Source organism: Carassius auratus, chromosome 22, assembly GCF_003368295.1.
Source record: "Carassius auratus strain Wakin chromosome 22, ASM336829v1, whole genome shotgun sequence".
NCBI lineage: Eukaryota > Metazoa > Chordata > Actinopteri > Cypriniformes > Cyprinidae > Carassius > Carassius auratus.
The window spans coordinates 22082705-22105426 of record NC_039264.1 but is presented as its reverse complement, the minus strand read 5'-3'; the positions used below and the strand labels follow the sequence as shown (position 1 = coordinate 22105426).

The 22722-nt window shown below is 36.7% G+C and overlaps 2 protein-coding genes across 4 annotated transcripts; one reads left to right on the top strand and one right to left on the bottom strand.

Moving 5' to 3' along the window:
- The first annotated feature begins 418 nt into the window (after window positions 1-418).
- Window positions 419-8383, top strand: LOC113040014 (secretory carrier-associated membrane protein 4-like). The gene is made up of 7 exons (XM_026198202.1): window positions 419-667; window positions 2665-2747; window positions 3443-3571; window positions 3673-3829; window positions 3906-4007; window positions 7625-7742; window positions 7836-8383. Exons 2-7 carry the CDS (start codon window positions 2741-2743, stop codon window positions 7995-7997), a joined length of 675 nt encoding a protein of 224 aa, XP_026053987.1. The 5' UTR covers window positions 419-667; window positions 2665-2740; the 3' UTR covers window positions 7998-8383.
- A 1235-nt stretch (window positions 8384-9618) lies between these two features.
- Window positions 9619-22048, bottom strand: LOC113040012 (semaphorin-4E-like). 3 transcript variants are annotated; one of them, XM_026198199.1, is made up of 15 exons: window positions 21898-22048; window positions 18510-18825; window positions 16954-17099; window positions 16778-16840; window positions 16569-16667; window positions 16224-16323; window positions 16026-16136; window positions 14888-15039; window positions 14637-14809; window positions 13824-13983; window positions 12394-12616; window positions 12050-12165; window positions 11366-11529; window positions 11152-11204; window positions 9619-10359 (listed from the first exon to the last, which is right to left on the bottom strand). In XM_026198199.1, the coding sequence occupies exons 2-15, from the start codon at window positions 18616-18618 to the stop codon at window positions 9638-9640; spliced, it is 2391 nt and encodes a 796-aa protein (XP_026053984.1). In that variant the 5' UTR covers window positions 18619-18825; window positions 21898-22048; the 3' UTR covers window positions 9619-9637. The 3 variants fall into 3 exon arrangements, with proteins under 3 accessions (XP_026053984.1, XP_026053986.1, XP_026053985.1); XM_026198201.1 differs by having other exon boundaries at window positions 16954-17075; XM_026198200.1 differs by lacking the exon at window positions 21898-22048 and adding an exon at window positions 18906-19511.
- Window positions 22049-22722: the final 674 nt, after the last annotated feature.

The window sequence follows — 22722 nt, the reverse complement described above, 5'->3', positions numbered from 1 at the left end:
GGGACACGGAATTCACAGGCTAGGAGGGGGTATGCTTGGTGTAACTAAAATGGTGCCATTGAGCAGTGAGTCTCATATCGCAAAATCGTATTAGTGTGTTTCTTTACCACACTATTCAGCGCCAATCCCCCCATTCAGTCAATTTCACTGGTTAAGGTAAGGTGTGGGGTAGGTTTAGGGGTTAGCATTTGTTGTTGCATAGTTTAGGAAACACTTTAACTGACATATAACCAATAAAAACTTCAGAATCAGTTGTGGGGCGGAGTTTGCACTGAAGTGGATTGGGGGAAAAATTGTGCATGCGTGTCAATGAGAGAAAGCCACGCCCCATTTTGGAGCTCCCACCCCGTTTTGGAGTTCCCGCCCCTATTATACCCTGCAGTTATACCCTTCTCGACATTTTTAAGGTGGAACGGATCGTTCGGCGAATAGGGAGCTGGCGAATAAGGAGCTGGAGTCAGTCTCGTGCACCACCGACGATTACTTGCTGCCGCACTTTTGCATTACAGATATCCTCGGCTATATTGTTTGTTTTATGAGCGCCTACACTTCAGAACAGTCCCGAAGCTACAAGTCATTGGAGTCTCATGTGCAGTTCACAAATGGATATGTTCAGGAGTTGCAGATCATAAAACCTGCAAACAGTATTACAGTAATCTGGACAAAGGTAAGCTGCGCTACACCTTGCTGCTAGTTTGGGAAACGTCATATGTGGGTAGTAACGAGTTACATTTACTTCGTTACATTTACTTGAGTAATTTTTGGGGTAACTAATACTTTTTGGAGTAGATTTAAAGATGGGTACTTTTACTCTTACTTGAGTAAATTTTTGGGGAATAATCTGTTCTTTTACTTCGTTACTGTGGGCGACGCTCCTCTCGTTACTTTATCTTAATGCAATAAATGTTATAAATGCTTCAGTTTATTCCAAACGCGCTGTCTACTTTTCTCTGGACACTGAGCGATGCCCATTCGCGAATGAATCATTCTGTTGAGTCAATTCTGTTCAAAGGCTTTATCAAACCAGTTGGCAAACGAGTGAATTGCTTCATGAATTCAGTTTGAATGAGTCGTTCAGTTCCCTGCCGCACGCACTGAGCGTCTGAAGCGGTTCACTCAGAGTTGTAACGTTTAAAGGGGCGGTCACACTAGACTTTAAACGTGCGAAATTATTTCGGACGCCGATGCCAATGGGCGGGAGCCAGATGAAACGGTCTCTCCACAGTTATCACAACATGGAATATGTGCGTGTCTTTTGCGACGGCGTCGAAAGCGTCTTATTATATTGCACTCTCTGTATCTCTCTCTATATAAATATATACGCCCTAAGCAATAAAACAATATAAAACGTCCTCATTCAAATGTACCATCTGTTCCTGTTTCCACTGACACTACGAACTATGCAGCTTCTTTTTTATTTTATTTGTATAATCTTTTAAATATGTATTATATAAAATACGCTGGCTAAAGCTAAAGTTATATTGCTTCCTTCATTTTTGAATTTCTGTACAGAGGTCACGCAGTGACTTATCGATCTTCTACTGGTTCCACATCTTCACGTGATGCGAATTCGCAGGTCAGAGTTCACCAAACTTTGGAACACAACGAAATCATAGACAGTAAAAGAAATGGACACAGCGACCCCATTGGAACTCAATTGAGACAAGTGAAGCCCATTTTTAGCATTTTTTATCACTTCCGACTCAAACTAAGCTTGATGACGTCAGCAACCTGTCTGACAGATGTAAATCTTCTAGTAGCTGTGCATGCAAACTGCCATCGTTAATCTTGCAGAGACGGCGAGCTTGAGCGGGGAGTTCTTTGTCGTGAGTGAGCAGGAGTAAGTATTCTGATTAATTATTTTGTATAGTATTTTAAAATGTAATGCCAGTACGCCATATTAAGTTAATTGCCTGCGAGCTTCTCCTCCTGTCTGTACGGTAATTTCTCTACTGTGCGAGTCGAGTGGTTATGACGCAATCGTTAGCCTATTTTTACAAAAACTGTTTCTACGGGGCCATAATGTAACATAGAAGGTAATGGAGCCCATTATACATTGTCGTGTATCTTTAGAAATAAATAATGGACAAATGGAGTCTTTAAACGCTTCAGATGTAAAGTTATTCGTTTTCAAAGTGACGTCAAAATGAATGGGAGTCAATGGGATGGTAGCAAGTGAAGTTCTGCTACAAGATGGCGGCACACGGCCGACTTCAACTTCCGGTCGACTTCCTTGCCGCCTGGATTCAATGCGGATTGCAGTCGCATCCACATTAATCTATTTAACGGTTCACAGGTATCGTATGATTAAGAATATAAACCTGAGCTTTTATTGTATTATTAAAGCAGTTGTTTTTCTCTTAAGCATATGAAATAGTATTTCTGATTGTATAGTTTGGCTATCGCTCTTCAGTTGTGTTGGACGTGGTTAGCTGTTGGCCTGTACTATGTTTTCAAATGCCACTAATACTGTGAAATATCGATAATATAGATATATTAAATACAAAATTAGCATTTATGTTATTTAAAGACAACTTTTCTTTTCACATGTGGCTTGCAGTGTTCAACAGTTATGTATAATTTTGCTAAATATGATCACAAGGCTGATTATTATTATTATTAAGAATTTTTGCCTGTTTTTATGATTTGTTGTTTTTCTTTTAGCACTGGAAACTTCAAATCATCAGTCCAGAGAGGGAAAAGTTCACTAGCACAAGAAACATTTTTCTCAAAATTGAGAATGACAGGTGGGTAAATGAATGTCACTGTTTTCATTTTTTTTTTAATGGAAGACTGTTTATGCCATGGAATTAAAAAAAAAAAAGTATAAAGTTTTAATAAATATACGCGCATGTATTCCAATTCTGAGTTTTTATCTTGCAATTCTGACTTTTTTCCTTGAATTCTGAATTTACATCTCACAATAATTTTTTTCTGTTTTTGCCACAAAATACAAAATGAAAAAGTAACTGGGACTTTTTCTTGCAATTGCGAGTTAAACCACAACTTTTCTTTTTTAGAATTGTGTTTCCCATGTTTCTCTTAGAATTTCTCGCAATTCCATGTTTATATCTTGCAATTCCATGTTTATATCTCTCAGTTCCATGTTTTTATCTCACAATTCCATGTTTTTATCACACAATTCCATGTTTATATCTCTCAGTTCCATGTTTTTATCTCACAATTCCATGTTTATATCTCGCAGTTCCATGTTTATATCTCACAGTTCCATGTTTATATCTCACAGTTCCATGTTTATATCTCACAGTTCCATGTTGTTATCTCACAATTTCGTTTATATCTCACAGTTCTAAGGAAAAAAGTTCTGAATTGTGAGATATTAAAAGAAAAAAATATTCTGTGTTGAAGACAATAGTTCATACTTTTCGGAATCCTGTTATTGCTTTGATTAAAATGAATCATTTCCATTTCTGCCTGACAGATCGAGCAAACAACTTCCCCCCTCTGCCAAAGTTTTTTCGCATAAAGCCATGTTTTTACCAGAACGTGGCTGAGGAAATTCCACAACCCCACCAGCAGCTTGTGCGTCGTGTTTACAATCTTTGGATGTGTGAGTAAAGAAATGTAGCCTAATCTTTACTGTGAATAGTTCGATTTCAGATTTCCAAAGTTTGACTGAAGCATCTACTGACTGACTTTTCTGTTTTTCAGTGTACTGTATCACACTGTGTGTCAATGTGGTGGCCTGCATTGCTTGGAGGGCCGGTGGGGGTGAAGCGATCAACTTTGGGTTTGCGCTCCTCTGGCTGCTGCTTTTCAGCCCATGTAGCTACACCTGCTGGTTCAGGCCACTCTATAAAGCATTTCGGTAAGGAGACCATTTTGGGAAAGGACAAATGATGCTGAGGTTTTCACTTCGATTTAACTGGTTTTGTCTTTTTTAGGGCTGATAGTTCCTTCAACTTCATGGCATTCTTCTTCATTTTCTTTTTGCAATGTGTTCTTGCCTTCATCCAGAGTCTTGGAATATCAGGTTGGGGTGCTTGGTGAGTAACATTTCATTGTTAGGATATTCAGTATTTGAAGAGATAGTTCACCCAAAAATGAAAATTCTGTCATTAATAACTCACCCTCATGTCGTTCCAAACCTGTGAGACCTCCATTAATCTTTGGAACACAGTTTAAGATATTTAAGTTTAGTCCGAGAGCTCTCAGTCCCTCCAATGAAACTGTGTGTACGGTATACTGTCCATGTACAGAAAGGTAAGAAAAACACCATCAAACTAGTCCATGTGACATCAGAGGGTCAGTTAGAATTTTTTGAAGCATCGAAAATACATTTTGGTCCAAAAATAGCAAAAACTACAACTTTATTCAGCATTGTCTTCTCTTCCGTGTCTGTTGTGAGCGCGTTCACAGTGCAGCTGACGTGTTTTCTGGTGCACCCAATAACAAAGATAACATGTCAGCAGCGTCATACGTCAACAGACACGGAAGAGAAGACAATGCTGAATAAAGTCGTTATTTTTGGACCAAAATGTATTTTCGATGCTTCAACAAACTCTAACTCTAAAATATCTTAAACTGTGTTCCGACGATGAACGGAGGTCTTACAGGTTTGGAACGACATATGAGGTGAGTCAATAATGACATAATTTAGATTTTTGGGTGAACTATCCCTTTAATTACTCATCCACGTGTTGTTCTAAAGCACTAAGACCTTCGTTCATCTTCAGAACACAAATTAAGATGTTTTTGATGAAATCTCAGAGCTTTCTGACGTTGTAGGTACATTGAAAAAAATTGTGACATCAGTGGTTCAACCATAATTTTACAAAGCTAAGAGAATACTTTGTCTTAATTTTTTTTTATTTGGATGTTACAGTTCGGTCAAAAATTAAAATTCTGTCTTAACAGTTACCGTTAGCCATTGATTTCCATAGTATGAAAAAAAATACTATGGAAGTCAGTGGCTACCGTCAACCACTTGGTTATCAACATTCTTCAAAATATCTTCTTCTGTGCTCAACAGAAGAAATTCATACAGGCATGGAAGAAGATAGATTAGATTGTCCTTATTTAACAATTTGTGCTGTTTTTACCGTAAAACTTATCAGCGCACAATTTCTTAAATTTATTTTTAAGGTTACTGTATGGTGACTAGATTTTGGTCCGTCGCCTTGAATTTGAGACTAGAACAAGTGATTTGCCACATACCAGTGGCATGCGAAAGTTTGGGAAACCCTTGTAGAATCTGTGAAAATTTAAATATTTTAACAAAATAAGAGAGATCATACTAAATGCATGTTATTTTTTTTTTATTTAGTACTGTCCTGAGTAAGATATTGTACATAAAAGATGTTTACATTTAGTTCACAACACAAAAAATTGCTGAAATTATAAAAATAACCCCTTCAAAAACCGCTCACGGAGACCTGCGGGAACCTGGGGGTAGGACAGACGAGGCGAGAGAAAAGGAGATGGAAGGAGGAGCGACAGAGACGAGAGAGAAAAAAAAAAAATTCCGGTTCCCAGACGCACTGCTGCTCGGCCCTCCACCAGCTGGGTGATCTCCTCCGTGGTGCCTGGCGTTGGCACTGGACAGCCCTCGGCGGACGGCACGACACTCCTCCGCTGCCCAGTGGACGGCGACGGCTCCTCCGGTTTTGGGCAGCCGGCAGGAGTCCCCCGTTCCCTGCTCCTCCCCATTCAGGCGGATGGCAGCAGGCTCTGGCCCCCTGGTGAACGGCGCCGACTCCTCCGCTCCCTCTCGCCCGTCCCCGGCAACTCGCTCCAGCCCACCGCCTCGAGCGTCCATGGCGGCACACTCCTCGCCTGCTCGATGGCACCGCGGATTCACCACAGCGGCGAGGGATCTTCAGCAGCGCGTCCCTCCTTCTCCCGGGTTTCGGCACCACTGTAATAATATACACTTCCTATTCATCCGGGAGAAGGAGGCGGGAACCGGCGGACAATCAAACAAAGACTTTAATTCAAAATAAACACAAAACAGCGCACCAGCCCCTCACGGACGACTGGTGCGCTCAAATAAAAACCAAAACATAAAATAAGGCCCAGGCCTGGTCCTCTCTCGTCTTCACTATCGTCGCTCCAGTTTTATATCCTTCCATCTCCTACGTGGGACTCGAGACCGGCGGTGGGGCGCAGGTGTCGCTGATTTCCCAATCATTCCGCCGGCCTCACTCCTTGTTCTCACGTCCCTCTGCCCCGCCCCACTCGCCACACCTTGGTTCTTAATACTGTGTGCTGTTACCTGATGATCCTCGACTGTCTTTCTGTTTTGTGATGGTTGTGCATGAGTCCCTTGTTTGTTCTGAACCGTTAAACTGAGAACTGTTCTTCAGAAAAATCTTTAAGGTCCTACAGATTCTTCAGTTTCCTAGTTTCTTTCGCATATTTGAACCCTTTCCAGCAGTGACTATATGATTTTGAAATACATCTTTTTACACTGAGGACAACTGAGGGACTCAAACACAACTATTAAAAAGGTTCAAATGTTCACTGATGCTCCAGAAGGAAACAAGATGCATTAAGAGCTGGGGGGTGAAAACTTTTGAACACAATTGAAGGTTTCCAAATTTTTCTTATTTTGTGGAAATATAATATTTTTCCATTTAGTTCTGCCCTTCGTAAGCAACAGAAGATACTTGTATGTTTCCCAGAACACAAATTAAGTACAATTTACCTTGATCTTCAAATTCCAAAAGTTTTCACCCCCAGCTCTTAATGCATCTTGTTTCCTTCTGGAGCATCAGTGAACGTTTGAACCTTTTTTAATAGTTGTGTTTGAGTCCCTCAATTGTCCTCAAGTGTAAAAAACAAAAAAACAAAACAAAAAAAAAAAAGGATCTCAAAATCATACAGTCACTGCTGGAAAGGGTTCAAAAATGCAAAGATGCTGGGAAACTGAAGAATCTGCAGGACCTTAAAGATTTTTCTGAAGAACAGTTCTCAGTTTAACTGTTCAGAACAAACAAGGGACTCATGCACAAACATCACAAAACAAAGACAGTCGTGGATCATCCAGGTAACAGCACACAGTATTAAGAACCAAGGGTTCCCAAACTTTTGAATGGGGTTATTTTAATCATTTCAGCAATTTTTTTTTTTTTTTTGTGGACTATATGCAAACATGTTTTATGTACAATATCTTACTTAGGACAGTACTCAAAAAAAAAAAAAAAAAAAAAAAAACATGCATTTAGTATGATCTCTCTTATTTTTTGAAAATTATTCACATTTTCACAGATTCTGCAAGGGGTTCCAAAACTTTCGCATGCCACTGTATTGTCCATAGCCTATTTGAAGTGAGTGGGTTACCATCAGGTTTAGGTTTCCTGAACAATGAAAGCTAAGTCACTGTGTAAGTTAACTTTAGACCTTTTGTCCAATACAGTTACAGTTAACCACATTAGAAAGCGACCGTATCTTTCCAAATTGTCGCAAGTATAGTGTGCCATGTTAAAGAGCTTATGGTTAGGTGATTCATCACTTCTATCTCTTATCACCAATCATTGGATTCATAGTCTTAATTCATAATCTTGTTGATTGAGCTTAACTGATTCAATGATTTCAATCTTTGAGTGGGAATATCAGTTGCTTCCATTGATGTTAACTCACCATATTTTTTCTCTTTTTACAGTGGTTGGATTGCCACAGTGATGTTTTTCGGCACAAATGTAGTCTCGGCTATATTCATGCTCATCTGTACTCTGCTCTTTACCATAGATACAGTTCTAATGGTGTTCATTCTTATCAAGGTATGATTTGCGCATATATATACACACACCCCACCCTTAATGAGTAAACCCTTAAACCAAAATGAAAGTGACAACAGTTTTGTTTCCTAAAAGGTTCATCGACTGTATCGCGGTGGAGGAGGCAGTTTTCAGCTGGCTCAGGAAGAATGGAGCACTGGGGTGTGGAAAAGCGCCCCTGTGAGGCAAGCTGGATTCAACACCATCTCTGAAACCAGCCCCAGCCTGCCCAGTTACCCAGAGAGCAGGCCCTGGTGATACCTCTTCTGATCTACAGATGGGGCCAGAGCACTACTGCTTGTCTTAACATTAAAGGGGCAGTTTGACGTGGGACCCCAAGAAAACACTTCGGCCAGATCACAAACTTGTGAATATTTCCATTGTTTTTGAACAATGTAGCAAAAAGATCTTATGTTAAATCACTCCTTAAAGAATGAGCATAAACCTAATTAGTTTTTTCTTTTTTTTGCCTTAAAGTAATCAATTTTATGTGAATGACGATCGAAAATGTGTCAAACCACTTTCCTGGGTGCAAATTCTGCTAAAACACTAATAACCAAGCCAAATCAGCAAACTGCTCCTTTAAAAACTCTCTCAACACATACTACTCTCAAACAGATGGCAAAATGGTGGACCGTTAGTATGAAAACAGCAAAAAAATGACACTTTACATTTACGAATTCATCTCGGTTCATTTTAGCCTTGATTTTTCTTAGCATTGCGTTGAATTGTTTGAGAAAGAAATCACTGAACTGTGAAGAGTACAAATGCAGATTGCATCACGTACAATCACATTAGTGTTTCAGGGAAAGTGAATTTTAAGAGTAAAAAGGCAAATATGGCAGCTTTTCTATTTACTTCATGAAATTAGGTCTCACATTTCCACATCAGTGCTTCAATTCAATTCAATTTTTGGTAGATTATTACCTCACTTTTAAGACTCACAAGCATGTCTTTGTAAATAGTATGATTTGCATGACACCTTTTGTATATTGCTACTAAGCATTGCAGATTTTATAAAATCTATGACTGAGAATGTTTCTTGCAAACACATCTTGTGCCTGCTTTCTTTTCTGTTCAAAGCTTTCCACATCTTCTAAATGATTTTGATATAAGCCAAAACTTGGTTCTCACGAGACTAGCATATTCTCTCCGGCGCTTACACTACCCTTGCATCCTACGTCATCTGCTGGAAGCCACTCCCTCATGAACACGCATACGACAGTTAGCGGAAGCTGGAGATTACGGTTTATAACGTTAAAAAATGTTTTTTTTAATTTTTACACAAATGCATTGATTTTCTTTAGAAGGCCTTTATTAACCCCCCAGAGACGTGTGGGGCACTTTTTATGATGGATGGATGCTCTTTTTTGGGCTTCAAAATCTCTGCATCCATTCACTGCCATTATAGAGCTTGAAAAATCATAAGGTAGTTTTCATTTTTGGGAGAACTGTCTCTTTAATTGATGTGAAACCGAGAGAGAACAGACATAGTTGAATGTGAACAGACATAAGAAATGTGTACTTGAGTTCCACACCAGGTTACAGCACCAAATTCTGATCTGAAAGACCAAGGTACTGAGAGAGGGAATGTTGCAAAGCACTTCCCTGTTAAAATTAATAGCTACCAAACACTATTTGATTTTGGACACAGCTACTAATTGAATTTTTTTTTAACAGGGCAGCAACTGTCTTTTTTTCAAATGTACCTACGTTATCTAAAAAACTTTGTTAACTGAACATTGTCTTGATAAACTCTGATTCAGAGTTCTCATTCTACTTAGCATTCTAAACAGTAATTATGCAAAAACATTGATTTTTTATTATGAATAAAAATAAATAAGTATAAAAATTATACAAAATATAATGTACATGTACATTTTTTTTTTTTTTACATCTTAAATCTCAGACTCATCTGTAATGTATTTAAAAACACAAACGTCCGTTGGCGTATCCCCTTTGTTGGCATTCCTGTGGAAGCTGGTGGCTTCTAGACCACTGTTCGTCGTGACACACAAACTGACCATGTGCTGTTTACTGTCCACAGCATCATTTCCTGTGTGCATGTATTCCCTTTCAGGAAGACTCCTGGGGCTTTTGATTAGTTGCCTCCTCCCACAGCACATAAACGGAGAGATGTGGCCCATGTACAGGTTCCAGATCAGCAGACACGCCATCATAACTGACAGCATGGCCAACGCCACTTGCATTACTATCCATTTACTCTCACTGCTCTGTGTTTTCGAATACCAAGGAGGCTCTTCAGATTTATGCAAACCTGACGATGTCGTGTGGATTTCAGGAAGGATTCCCAGTGTGGTCTTGATCTTATCGGTCACAACTACTGCTGATTGTTCACGCAAGTCATAAATGGCCAACGTTTGGGTGTAGTCTCTCCCTTTCACCTGCTCCACTGACGTGCAGGTGTAGCGTCCAGCATCAGAGACAGAGGCATTGTAGAGAAGGATGCCATCATTATAAATAATATACTTCTTTTTTGGGTAGGGAAGTGACTCTCCAGGAAAGTTCCAGTTGACCTGGGCCAAGTTAGATTCTGGATAACACGGCAATCTTATGTTGTTTCCCAGCACTAGGCTGAGGATCTTTGGTTCCATGGGAGCTGGCGAAGAGAAAAAATATGTTAAACATAACCCTGGTTTTAAAAGCGAAGCCAAGATTAGTTTTTTCTTCATCTGAACAGATATGGAGAAATTTAGCATTACGTCACTTGTTCACCGATGAATTCTATGCAGTGAATGGGTGCCGTCAGATTGAGAGTTTGAACAGCTGATAAAAACCATCACAATAATCCAAAAGTAATCCACACCACTCCAGTCAATCAATTAATGTTTTGTGAAGCAGAAAAAAATAGAGTCCCCCTCATCTATAGTATATCTTTCCACAGTGAAAAAAAAATCGTATAGGCTGAATCAGGAGAGAAATCTGCACAGATCGAGCTCTGTTTACAAGCAAAAACTGGTCTAAACAAATATGTGGGTGGATTTTGAAATGAGAGGACGACAGATGGACCTTTTCAGTGCAGGAAATGTCATTATGGATTGCGGCCTCGTATTTTGGCCAGAAGCAATGGTTTTCAAGTTAAAGACGTGTTAATGATTGATTTGTTTCTGACAAACATGCAGTTCTTCGATTTATAAGACATTAATTGATGGGCTGAAGTTTTGTGGATTACTGGTGGATTATTGTGATGTTTTAATCAGATGTTCAGACTGACGGGACCCATTCACTGCAGTGGATCCACTGGTGAGCAAGTGATGTTATGCTAAATTTCTCCAAATCTGGTCTGATGTGGAAACAAACTCTTGGATGAAGTACACTTTCAGCAAATCTTCAATTTTGAATTAACTATTCCTTTAGTATTAAATAAAGGGAAAAAAAAGATGATAAATACCTGTTGTTGGGCATCGAGTGGCATCCCCGTCCTTCAGACTTTGTATCAGATTGCTGAAATGCAAAACGTTTGATGTTAATTGTCTGTATATGTTATTTATACACATATATAGTCAAGTAGATTTTAGATATTCAAAACAGTGGTTCACAATCAATAAAAATGTTTTACTGTTTTGTCCTTGATATGGGATTGTACTTGTGTGTGAGTGCTTTACCTTTTTCCGTCCTCAGGTGATGTGGGTAGTCTAGAGCACCGTTGGGATGGGACGTCCCAGGCACAGTAAGGGTCTCTGGCCAGCACACAGTCCAGACAGGATGAATAACGACTGCAGTTGCTGACGGGCATCTGGACAACCCCAGACGCAGAGCCTGCATACAACTGGACAAAACAGACAAAACCGTATTAGCTGTTTAAAAAAAAAAAAAAAAAAGGACTTTACTACTGATTAATCCCATAATGAATCAGAACAGAGTCTGTGAATCTAATTGAATCAGCATTAGCAAAGAATCTTTCATCTAGAAACAAAATTTACATTAGAACTAAATTAGACCCAAATGAATCAGAAACCAATCAAATAGAGAGTCTGTGAATCTAAATCTAATTCCACACAGAAAGGCATCGTGACTCAGCGTGGACTCGAACCAGGGACCTTCTCACTGTGAAGCAACAGTGGCCACCCACTAAACCACTGTGCCACCCCTGAATCTAAATATATCTGAATCAACACATTTATACAGTACTAGCAGAGAGAGAACGATCTCTTTCATATACAAGCAAAATTTATTTTACAACTTAATTATACCCAAACTAATAATCAGAATCGAATCAAGAGGCATGTGAATCTGAAAATAATTGAATCAGCAAATCTCTATCTATACCCAGTCCCAGTTTTGTGTACCTGATTCTGGTGAAGTCTTAAGACGTCAATGGACTCAGCATTCTGAAACAGTTTTACTTCTTCAATAATGTGCATTTCTCCGTCATAGTTCACTGCTTTCTGCACATAACCGTTCTCTGATTGAAAACGGAAAACAATTGACTTGCATTACAAAAACATCTTTCTATATGCAGCTTTTCAACATTATTTAACGTAAAAACAACAAATTTAATGGGTTATAATTTAAACAGCTCAGTCCAAAGTACAATTAACATTCTTGTGAACGACTGTTTACACACACACACACACACACTCTAACCGACAGTAGAGAGCTGCTCTGTTCTAGAGGTGAATGGGAATCTCACCTGTACCAACAAACATCACAGGATAGGACTGTCCGTCCGATACAGTAACGTGGTCTACAACGAGGCGGGTCAACAGCGGGCCTCTCTTGAGCAGCAGGGGCTTGCCTGTGATTGGTCGGACGGCGTCGTCCATGAGGGGCCGGTCTCGGATGAACTGAAGGGTTTTATCGGGGAGGTCCAGTGACCTCATTATTCCTGCGCTCCTCGCTGCATTGTTGATACACTGTGAAGACGAGTACCGGCAGATCAAAATAAAATTGGAGCAGTCAGTTGATTCAAATTTAAAATCTAATTAATTACGTGGTATGGTGATTAATTAATCCAATTAAATCACAAACTAAATCTGGCTGTGAAAACACTCATAAAAGATTAGTTAAAGCTATATAAAAAAATTGTTTTTTCATTTGATTCAACAAACATTAAGGCTACAAGGGCCTAACATTAAATGAGATCATTTGAGAAACATCGCAGTATTTTTTGTTCATGCAATTAAAAGTCTCTGGTAACCAAAACAGCTTTGTTATTATTAACAACAGTCTTCAAAATAGCTTTTTTTTTATGTAGCGCAAAAGAAAGCAAGTCTTTCAGGTGTGAAATTACATGAGGGGGAGTAAATGATGACCAAAATATTATTTTAACCATTCCTTCTTGCCTTAAATAAATGAAATTAAACTCTAAAAAAGAAAGTAAAACTGCCAGCAGGTGACGATAAATGTCTTTGAGACATTCATTCATTTGATTAGTTCAAACAGCTGATTCATTCAGGAATTAAGTAAATGGTTCTCTTTATGAATGGTCTTTGAATCATTGGTTTACACGATTCATTCAGAAACGAATCACTGCTGGGTTGATCTGAGACACACAACAGTTCTGCAGTGGCTTCATAGGAAATATTTTCATTGATGAAAGTGAGCAAAAACACAATATTATGTTTACAACATAACGCAATATCTTCTTATTTACTGAACTTTTGTATAAAATCATATTTGCACTCGTGTGATTGCTCAAGTGATATCACTTATGTGATATAAATACGAGACAAATACTCATACAGGGACATTTTTGTCCCAATATCTTGAATTTTAGGACATAACTGCATTTATAGTGTTGATGCCCTGCATCATATTTGTTAACAGTCAACTGTATGAAATTTAGGATGATGTACAGGTCTGGGGGCGGGGGCCAGTGCATTAACTGCATTAAAACATTTTAATCACGTTATTTTTTTCATAAATAATTAAGTTAACACATTAAACTGACAGCCCTAAAATATATTTATTTTGTACCATCAGATTATAATAAAATATATGAAAACATGCTTTTTGGATTCTGTCAGTATTTTTTAATGTTCTCCACAGTACAATTTAACGAAGAAAAAAAATGGCATGCATCCCCTACAAGGTTATGCAAGACCACTATTGACCACTCACAGCTCCTGGTCGAGGGACAGGAAGCTCTCCGTTGTACGTGACCCACTTCACATCAGACATTTCCACAGTCACCTCAGTCTTAAATTTGCCACGTGAGAACACCTCGCTGATATCAGTCACATCATATGCACACACTGCCGAAGACCGATCTGTTGAGCTCCTGCATACACAAACAGATTATAAATATCAAAACTGTGACTAAACAGGAGGAAGGAGCCAGACTGTCCTTTAATTATCAGTCCTACCATTAAACAGATCTACTGTATATGAAATGTGACTCGTATCCTTTACTTAGTCTGCAGCTATTGTACAGTGAGTTATACTGATGCGGATGAGGGGTTTTGTTTTTTTACTGTATTTTATTCAAATTGTTTACAATGTGCAACACTAACACAATTCATTAAATCCAGTTGTTACAATTCACATTGCCTTTATATGTGGTTTGAAATCGGATTAAAAACTTTTTCTATAAATGTTGCAGCAGAAATTTTTTTTTAAATGGATTCTTCCCCTTTTGTAAGAATCATACAATTTACATAAACTTTCCGAATAAGTGTTATTTAAGCATAATTTAAATACTACTATAGTTTTATATATATATATATATATATATATATATATATATATATATATATATATATATATATATATATATATATATATATATATATATATATATATATATATTTCATTAATGTGACTGCACCTGTTCTCTACACAGTGAACTATGTGGTGAAGACTTTATAGGAAATAGTAAATAACTAAACAACTGAGCATACTCAGATATAGGATGTGCAAAAAAATAAAACTTACGACTGAGAGGTGAAAACGGCATAAAAGACACTTTTCCTCCATTTCTTGTGGCGGACTTGAAAGACGTCCTGTATGATGTAAGGCAGGCTGGGTTCAGGGCCAGAGCAGTCCAGACGAGCCTTCAAGAAAGAGGTCCATTTCCTCTGGAGGGTCCTTTGACCACCCATGTCACCCTGCAGAACAGGGAATGAAATGTCTTTATAAAGATCAGCGCTAAATATGCCAAGGTAAAGGGATCGGTGAAGAGCTACCTTGCAGACTCTGGCAACACGCGACACCACAAGCTTGTTGTAAAAGTCGTACTCCACGGCGTTCTCACTGAAGAACATGTAGACTTTGTCATCGTCACCCTCAGGACTGTCCTCGCTTTCAGGGACCACGTCCATGTAGACGAAGTTTGGCTCTTGAGTGGGTAGAACAAATTAGATTTTAACTTTGTTCGAAACAGTGCTGAATGATATTGAGGTTTTGATATGACTAAACTATTTGTAATGGTAACTAAAACAAAATTGTAAAAGATGAAAAACCTAAAATCTTGCAAAAAAAAAAAGAAAAAAAGAAGACGAAATGTAACTAACTGAAATACGCTTAAGCTGAAATCGTAGAATAAAATGAGTAAATCGTAAAATGAAATTAATTAAAAAGATACAAAAGCATACAAACTTAAAAAAAAAAAAAAGATAATTTAAAATAATTATAAATTATAAAATACTAAAATAACACTGATTCTGAGACAAATTTCTTATGTCAATGAACAATAGTTTCCTTTTTGACAATTGTTTTTACTAAAAAGTTCAAAACAAATTTGTTTTTTTAACTTAAAAGGTGCTATATATACGTTTTTGACTCTACTTAAGCATAAATACCGTATGTTTGCAGATATTTAAGAAACATGCGAAGATAACATACTTGTTTATCTGAAAATCAGTTCTACAGTCAGTTATTCTTCTTTGAAAAATGTGTGTTCCGGGCCGGAAAGAATGTCTGTCTCTGTTTTGGTTTCTGAAACCCGCCCACTGACAGTTTATCCAATTGCCAGATAGTGGAAAACAGTGTACTTAATTTAATTTATCATCAAGTGCGCTTGTTCCTGTTGTTGTCGTCAATCTGCCAACCTGTGTGTGTATCAAGTCTGAGGAGGAGTCGGGTGAAAAAAAACCTCTTTCCAATATTTTGATTTTGGACTGCAATACCTAGTTCAACCACTTGGTGTCAAGCCTACATACAGCACTTTTAAATGTTAATCAAATGATATAACTGATATGACAAGTTATTTTATTAAAGCTAAATATAAAAAAGGATATTCACACAAAGCCTTTCATTATTTTACTATTAGTCATTATTAGTCTTTATTTTCTAAATGGCCTTTTTTCGTAACATCTGACATACCATTGAGCCAAGAGCTCTTAAACACTGTCCGCAGTGAAATGGGAGAGGTGCGGAGAATGACCGGCTCCGAACCCAGGAAGTTTAAGGATGAGGCAGAATACAGGTCTTGATCTGTCAAATATAAATCAAAATAAATTAATAAATAATTTTATATACAATGTGTATGTTTGTGTGTGTGTTGTGTGTGTATATACATACCAGCCATGACGGAAGAGGATCTCTGGAATGGATCGAAAGGACATTTCCCCCTCCCGTCTTCCTGCTTTCCCTCTAGTTTCAGCTGCCCGTCACCAAACGTCTGTTCAAACACAATGAAAACAAGTTGTTTTCTAAACTTGTTTTTAACTGCATGACACTAGCACCTGATGGATCACATGAATCCTAATCTCACCCACTCACCAGGAAGAAAGTGATAAGATTACGAGATGCAAATGACAAAGACACGCTATGTTTTTACATTTTGGAAACAATTATTTAATTTGGTTGTCTTTATACATTTTATGTTACAAATATGAATGAGTATTTTCTGGTCATGCCACTTACCATGTAATCGCAGGTGGGGCTAAAAGCATTTGTCCCACACATGTACATCACGCTGTCGTTCATCTGATGCAGCATCCGCACATAGTTTCGACAGTCGATCTGAAAAGATAATCAATCAGATGCATCACATTTTTGGCTATTTTTCAGAGTATTGGCATGTGTTTGTGTGTCAGTGAGCATGGTTGGGAGATACACAGATATTTACTCACGTCAGGATGTTTTCCTTTAGAGGTGCATTCCTTTTGTTTCTCCTCTGTAACTTTCCAAAGCACCTGATGGGTGGAGAAAAATCAATACACACTATACAGATGTGCAGTTTTGAAACAGTGTCAAAGAATTGTTATATTGTTGCCAAGGAATAAAGGAAAGGAAACCAAACCGGCACCTCAGACTTGGCAACGCTGATATCTTTTATGTCAAGGGCATAGACGGCCTCTCTCGCCCCCACTACCAGCAAGCCCAGATCCTCCCTAATCAGCATTGTAGAGTAATTCCAAACACCTTCCCCTTTAAACGTGATCACATTGTTATCTAAGGACAAAAACATACATGCACGTTGAATAACAATGACTTATCTACTTGTTCAATTCAATTCAAGTTTATTTGTATAGCGCTTTTTACAATACAAATTGTTGCAAAGCAACTTTACAGAAAATGAACACTATTAACACCAGTTGTTATATGACGCAATCAAACTTATAGCAAAACTTGGTAATTCTTCAATTTGTCATTCAAGTATCATAACCAGGAATTACACTGAAATTGAACAATTTAAATTGTTTTACATAAATATATTTGTAAACAATATGCGAGTAATTTTATTTCCATTCATTTTCTATGAGGATTGAAATTGTTCAACCCTGTTACCAACAATTGGGAATTCAAAAATCTAAATAATTAAATATGTGATTTTTTTTTCTTAAATTTTTTAGCAACAAACATGATTATTAAAAATAAATTTATACAATTTATCAATCAATCAATAAACTAAAATGTGTTGTAAGTAACACGGTTGGAAATTAAGTAGTTACATGAAAACAAAATATTTTTCATAAAACAAAATATTTGTTCGATGACATTCTTACACGAACTGGATGAATGCACTCAACACTACAATTTGTGTATTAACATTTAAGAAAACTGAATAACATTTTTTTAAATTGTCTTCCTATTATGGTGTACAAAGTGACTAAAATATGTTATTTCCTGGGTGTCAAAATGATAGGCTGTTTATATTTTTGGTAAAAGGGGAAAATCATTTGGTAACAGGGTTGCAAATTGTGCACAATATTATCAGACATGTTTAATTATTGTTGGTAGGTTTTTGGTCATTAATTTTAACAATGATTTTTTTAAATATATATAATTAATAGTTTATACCAAAACTGTGATTTACATTTTCATATTATTATTATTTTAACTGTTAGAAAGAGGGTTAATGTCCAAGTCACCCTAATAAGTCTTTCGACATATGCTAATGCTAACACTTAGCTCATAGTTGTACAGTTAAATTTAGCCTAAAATGAATCTGACCTTCATAAAAGTTGCAATTTAAGCAAATACGGTACTAGTTTGATACCATATTTTCTAAGTAAACCAGCAGTTATATAAAAACTACATATTTTCAATAAAGCAAAATATTTGTTTGATCATTCATGCTTACAATAACATAGGTAACGGGGTTGAAGACTGAACTAGACGCTAATATTTAGCTCACAGTCATAATCTCAATGAAGATTAATCTTGCCTTCATTTTGAAAGTTGCAAGTAACAGGGTTGAAAATTAAACTAATACTTAAATATCCTCGATAAACTAGCAGTTTCATAAAAACTACATATTTCCCATTCAGCAAAGTACTTGCTTGGCCATAGCGTAGGTAACAGGGTTGAAGACTAGATGCTTATAATTAGCTTTAGAAACTCAATGAAAATTAACCTTACCCTCATACTGAATGGTTTTTCGTGGGATACTTTTCAGACTGCTCCATGCATTGGAGGCACACACAAGGAAGATGCCATGGAGGACGATGAAGAACAGAGGAGAATACATGGCTCAAAATAACTACAAAATTGATACTTCAGAAAAAAAAGAAAAACGCTTTTAAATCATGTTTTCCATAGTTGACTGCATCTATGTAGGCGTCCGTATCCAACATATATGTTTATCGCTTGAGTGTTTTCGTGGCTGGAGGTGGTAGTCCATGATTCAGGATGCTAAAGTGCTGGAAATGAAACCCGTCCGTCGTCCCATCTACATCTGTAGAACAAAAACAGCATTAAACTCAGATCTGTTTCAAGAGACACACATTCATTTGATCCTACTTCCCAAACATTTACCTCAAGGCCTGTTCCTGCATGAACTGGACTGAAGCGTAAACACAGACAATAGAAAACTAAACCCCCCACTTAAACTCATCCCTCAGTAAACACCTCGACTCAAAGCTGCTTCACCTAAACAGTCTTCGCAGTACGTTATTTAACATCAGGAATTCAACGGTGACTCATTGGTGTTGTTGTGCCAAAGCAGCACGCTGACAGATCACAGCAATTTGAGCTCTCCAGTCGTTGAAAACAAGAAACACGGGTCGGGTTCCCACTCAGTTTGAGCTGGATGTTTGCAAGGACTTAAACACGGAGGCAGGCTGAGACATGTGCGGATTGGGGTACGAGGATACCTGAAATTGTTGATCCCTGAGGGAGCAAACGAACATGTTGCGAGAAAACGAACTGCTGCATGTTCGCGTGAGGCCGTGAGTGACGTGCTTGAAATGTTTACATTCAAGCGACCAAAATTTCAGCCTAAGATCAAGCCATGTGAAGAAAATAGCATTCAAAATAGGTTTTCTGAGGAAAATGTGAGCGCAGCAAAATAAGCGAGCATGGTTTTATTCTACTTTGCCTACTTAAAAAAAGTTACACTGGTTAGTCAGGTACAGGCCTGCAGGATGAATCAAACGAATCATTAATTTCACTGCAGACAGGTTTTCTGTTACTCATGCCTTCAAAGAGTGTCTTCGTCAGTCGAATCAGTGCTGAGTAAGGACTTATCGGATGAGCCTCTCCCACATATCCATATTCTCACGGGACTGGGACACTTGAACGGTTTTAAACACGACCAGGATTTGCATACTTGCCTACAGTTTGCTGCATTAACTGTATTTGATACAAAATGATAATATGTCATTAGTGCTGTAAAAACGATTAATGGCGATTAATCGCATTCAAAATAAAAGGTTTTGTTTGCATAATATGTGTGTATATTTATGTATATATAAATACACACACATACAGTTTATATTTGGAAAATATTACATGTATATATTTATATTCATATAATATATATTATATAAAAATATATTTAATATATTTAAAAAAATGTTCCTGAAATATATGCATGCATGTGTGTGTGTGAACACACACATTATGTAAAAAAAAACTTTTATTTTGCATGCGATTATAGCCATTAATCATTTGACAGCAGTAATAAAATATTAGTGTTACTAAAAAAAGGATATTAACAGTCTAACTGTACAATATTAATATGAAAAAATAAAATGTATAAATAATATTTTAAAACATGCTTTCAAATGATAAATTAAGGCACTTTATTCCATTGTCTTATTGTATTGTAAATTCATTAAAAATGCTATTTGTGCATACAGTACCTTAAATATTGTCATCCAACATATATATTTATGTTTATATTTATACACTAGCACTGTTAATTAAAAATTAAAAATCAAAGTTAATTAATTAATTAAGGTGATTTTTATTTATTTGAACAAATACTTAATTATTGCTACCTAACTGATATATAACAGTCATTAGCATTAACTATAAACTAATAATAATAATGATTATACCTTTTACAAAGGTTTTGAAAAAATAAATGGAGGCACTATTTTATTTTTATTGAAATGTCGAAAAAAATTATACATTTATCATATCATACATTCAATTTGTAAATACAATTACTTAAATGCAGCTCTTCTGAGATATATATATATATATATATATATATATAATTGTAATATTTTTGGGCAAATAAAGTAAAATGTCCTGATATAATAATAAAGCCAAAAAAAAAAAGCTTCATTAAAGTAATGCAATTCTTGAAAAGCGATTTGACGTATTTCTTTTTCTTTCTTTCTTTATATATTTATTTATTCGTTTGCCAAATCCAAAGTCATGTGATACAAACAAGATGCACAAGGAAATAACTAAAGAAACCAAAACATGAAACAGGAAGTGATATCGATGACAGCTCATCTCCATGTGTCACTTATATTGTGAAATACTTTTACGTTGGAAAGACACACCCAGCTCATGGGGTTAGGCTTTTGTTCACTTTAATTCCCTAAAACAAATACGCTTTATTATCGTGAATGCGGGAGGTGGCATGCATCAGTTAAAGCTTAAAGCTCTTTGTAGAACAACAACAACAACAAAAATGCAATTGTACCACTACTGTAGCAAATATTTCGCCAACCACGGCAGTGAAAAAATATATTTAGCCTAAAAGTGCAGGTAGTTGGGTAAACGGACCGGTGTGAAAAAAGCAGCATTCCCTTCTAGCGTTCAGGCAAGTCTGAGCAGGACGTGAGGAGCTGTTGAGATTATCTCAGTGTTTCAAATGTGATATGTCACACATTACAGGGGCCCCCAAAAATATTGGGAATCATGCTTAAAATATGTGTCTCAACAACATGTCACACAAAACTTTTCGAGTTATGTTTGCAGTTAAATTCACGCAACTGCTGATTTTCAGTAGATATATTAAGTCAGTGTATCTCAAGTCCTCACAACTGTCCTATTAAATGCACCAAAGGTGAATTTCATCACATTAACTTAACAGCATCATTTGACAATGACTAAGTTAATAGTTTTCTTCCTCATTCTGGACAATACATATATTGTTTTATTGTTTAAAATGCTTTATACTTGTGCTTGTACTATTGTTATTCAAAATTTAATGCAGTTTGGTTTGACACTCTGCATAAATATAAATGTAATGACATACATATATATATATATATAAGTGAACAAATACTTTGGAGCCATTTTAAAAGGTGAAATATAATATTGTACATCTATTTAGTTGTCGTTTCATTCATTCATTTTTCTCTTGCCTTGATCAATACATTTAGCCTAAGTAAAGTGAGAGCAGAATTCACAATTTGAATCGCAATAAACCCTGAACACACACTTATATACACCTTTTCAGAAAGACGAGCGCCTAATTAAGTATTTAAGTCTTTATTTCTACAAAATTAGATTAAACGAATATTCATAGGCCTACAACTCGACCAAAAAACATAAACGAACTCACCGGAGATGTCAGAAATGCTACTGAATGTCTGAATAAATGTCTCTCGTATATGGTTTCAGACAGCATGTCGCTTCGAGAGTAAGTACGGTCTTAACACAACCCACACCTGAGCGATTAGCGATACGGTGTGACGTCAACTTCCGGTCGTGAGTCACCTGTCAGCTGCTTCAAGCGATCTCGTAAAATATCAGATGTTGTAATGTAGTCTAGACTCTAGAAGATGACTTGTTCTTATTTACACTATTTTATTTGATACTTTTTACATTTGATTTTAATTTTGCATTTAGTTGTGTCTTCGAATGGAAAAAGTAAATGTAAAATTATATAATAATATCAATTTTAATTATTTTATAATATATATTTATAATAGAATTTGCTACAGCCAATCAGAAGGGCGTGTGGACGGGTTCTCTCGTAATGTTGATGTAAGTACGCGCTCAAATGATTACTGATTAAACAATTTTAACATCATTCTAAATACATATTTAGTGACTGTTAGAGTCTTTGTCATATGATACACTTAATAGTTGACTCGTAACAGTTTGAACGTTTTTGTTTCCTTTAAGTTATGTTCGAAACCTGAGGTAAATCTTGTCGCTTTCATTAAGGCTGTTGTTAGACTCTTGAACAATGATACACGAACTCAAATTAAACCATTTCAGTATTATGAAATACTCATTTGTAAGTTATAAATCACTGAGGCTTTAAAAGTGTTGATGGAATTCTAAAATTTAAGAAGAAACGTTCTAAAAGAAATCCACAACGTTGCCTACAAACACATTGTTTCTGAGTCTTGCAAGAGATTTTTTTTAATATTTTCTCCTG

What these genes read in the sequence shown, in the direction of transcription:
- LOC113040014 (XM_026198202.1), top strand. An exon ending in ATATCAGGTTGGGGTGCTTG is followed by an intron (nt 4,008 to 7,624) that starts GTGAGTAACATT and finishes CTCTTTTTACAG; the next exon opens with TGGTTGGATTGCCACAGTGA. An exon ending in TGGTGTTCATTCTTATCAAG is followed by an intron (nt 7,743 to 7,835) that starts GTATGATTTGCG and finishes GTTTCCTAAAAG; the next exon opens with GTTCATCGACTGTATCGCGG.
- LOC113040012 (XM_026198199.1), bottom strand. Translation starts at nt 18,618, where the DNA reads ATGTATTCTCCTCTGTTCTTCATCGTCCTCCATGGCATCTTCCTTGTG. An exon ending in AAAAACCATTCAGTATGAGG is followed by an intron (nt 17,100 to 18,509) that starts GTAAGGTTAATT and finishes TTTTGTCCTTAG; the next exon opens with ATAACAATGTGATCACGTTT. An exon ending in GCCCCACCTGCGATTACATG is followed by an intron (nt 16,324 to 16,568) that starts GTAAGTGGCATG and finishes GTGTTTGAACAG; the next exon opens with ACGTTTGGTGACGGGCAGCT.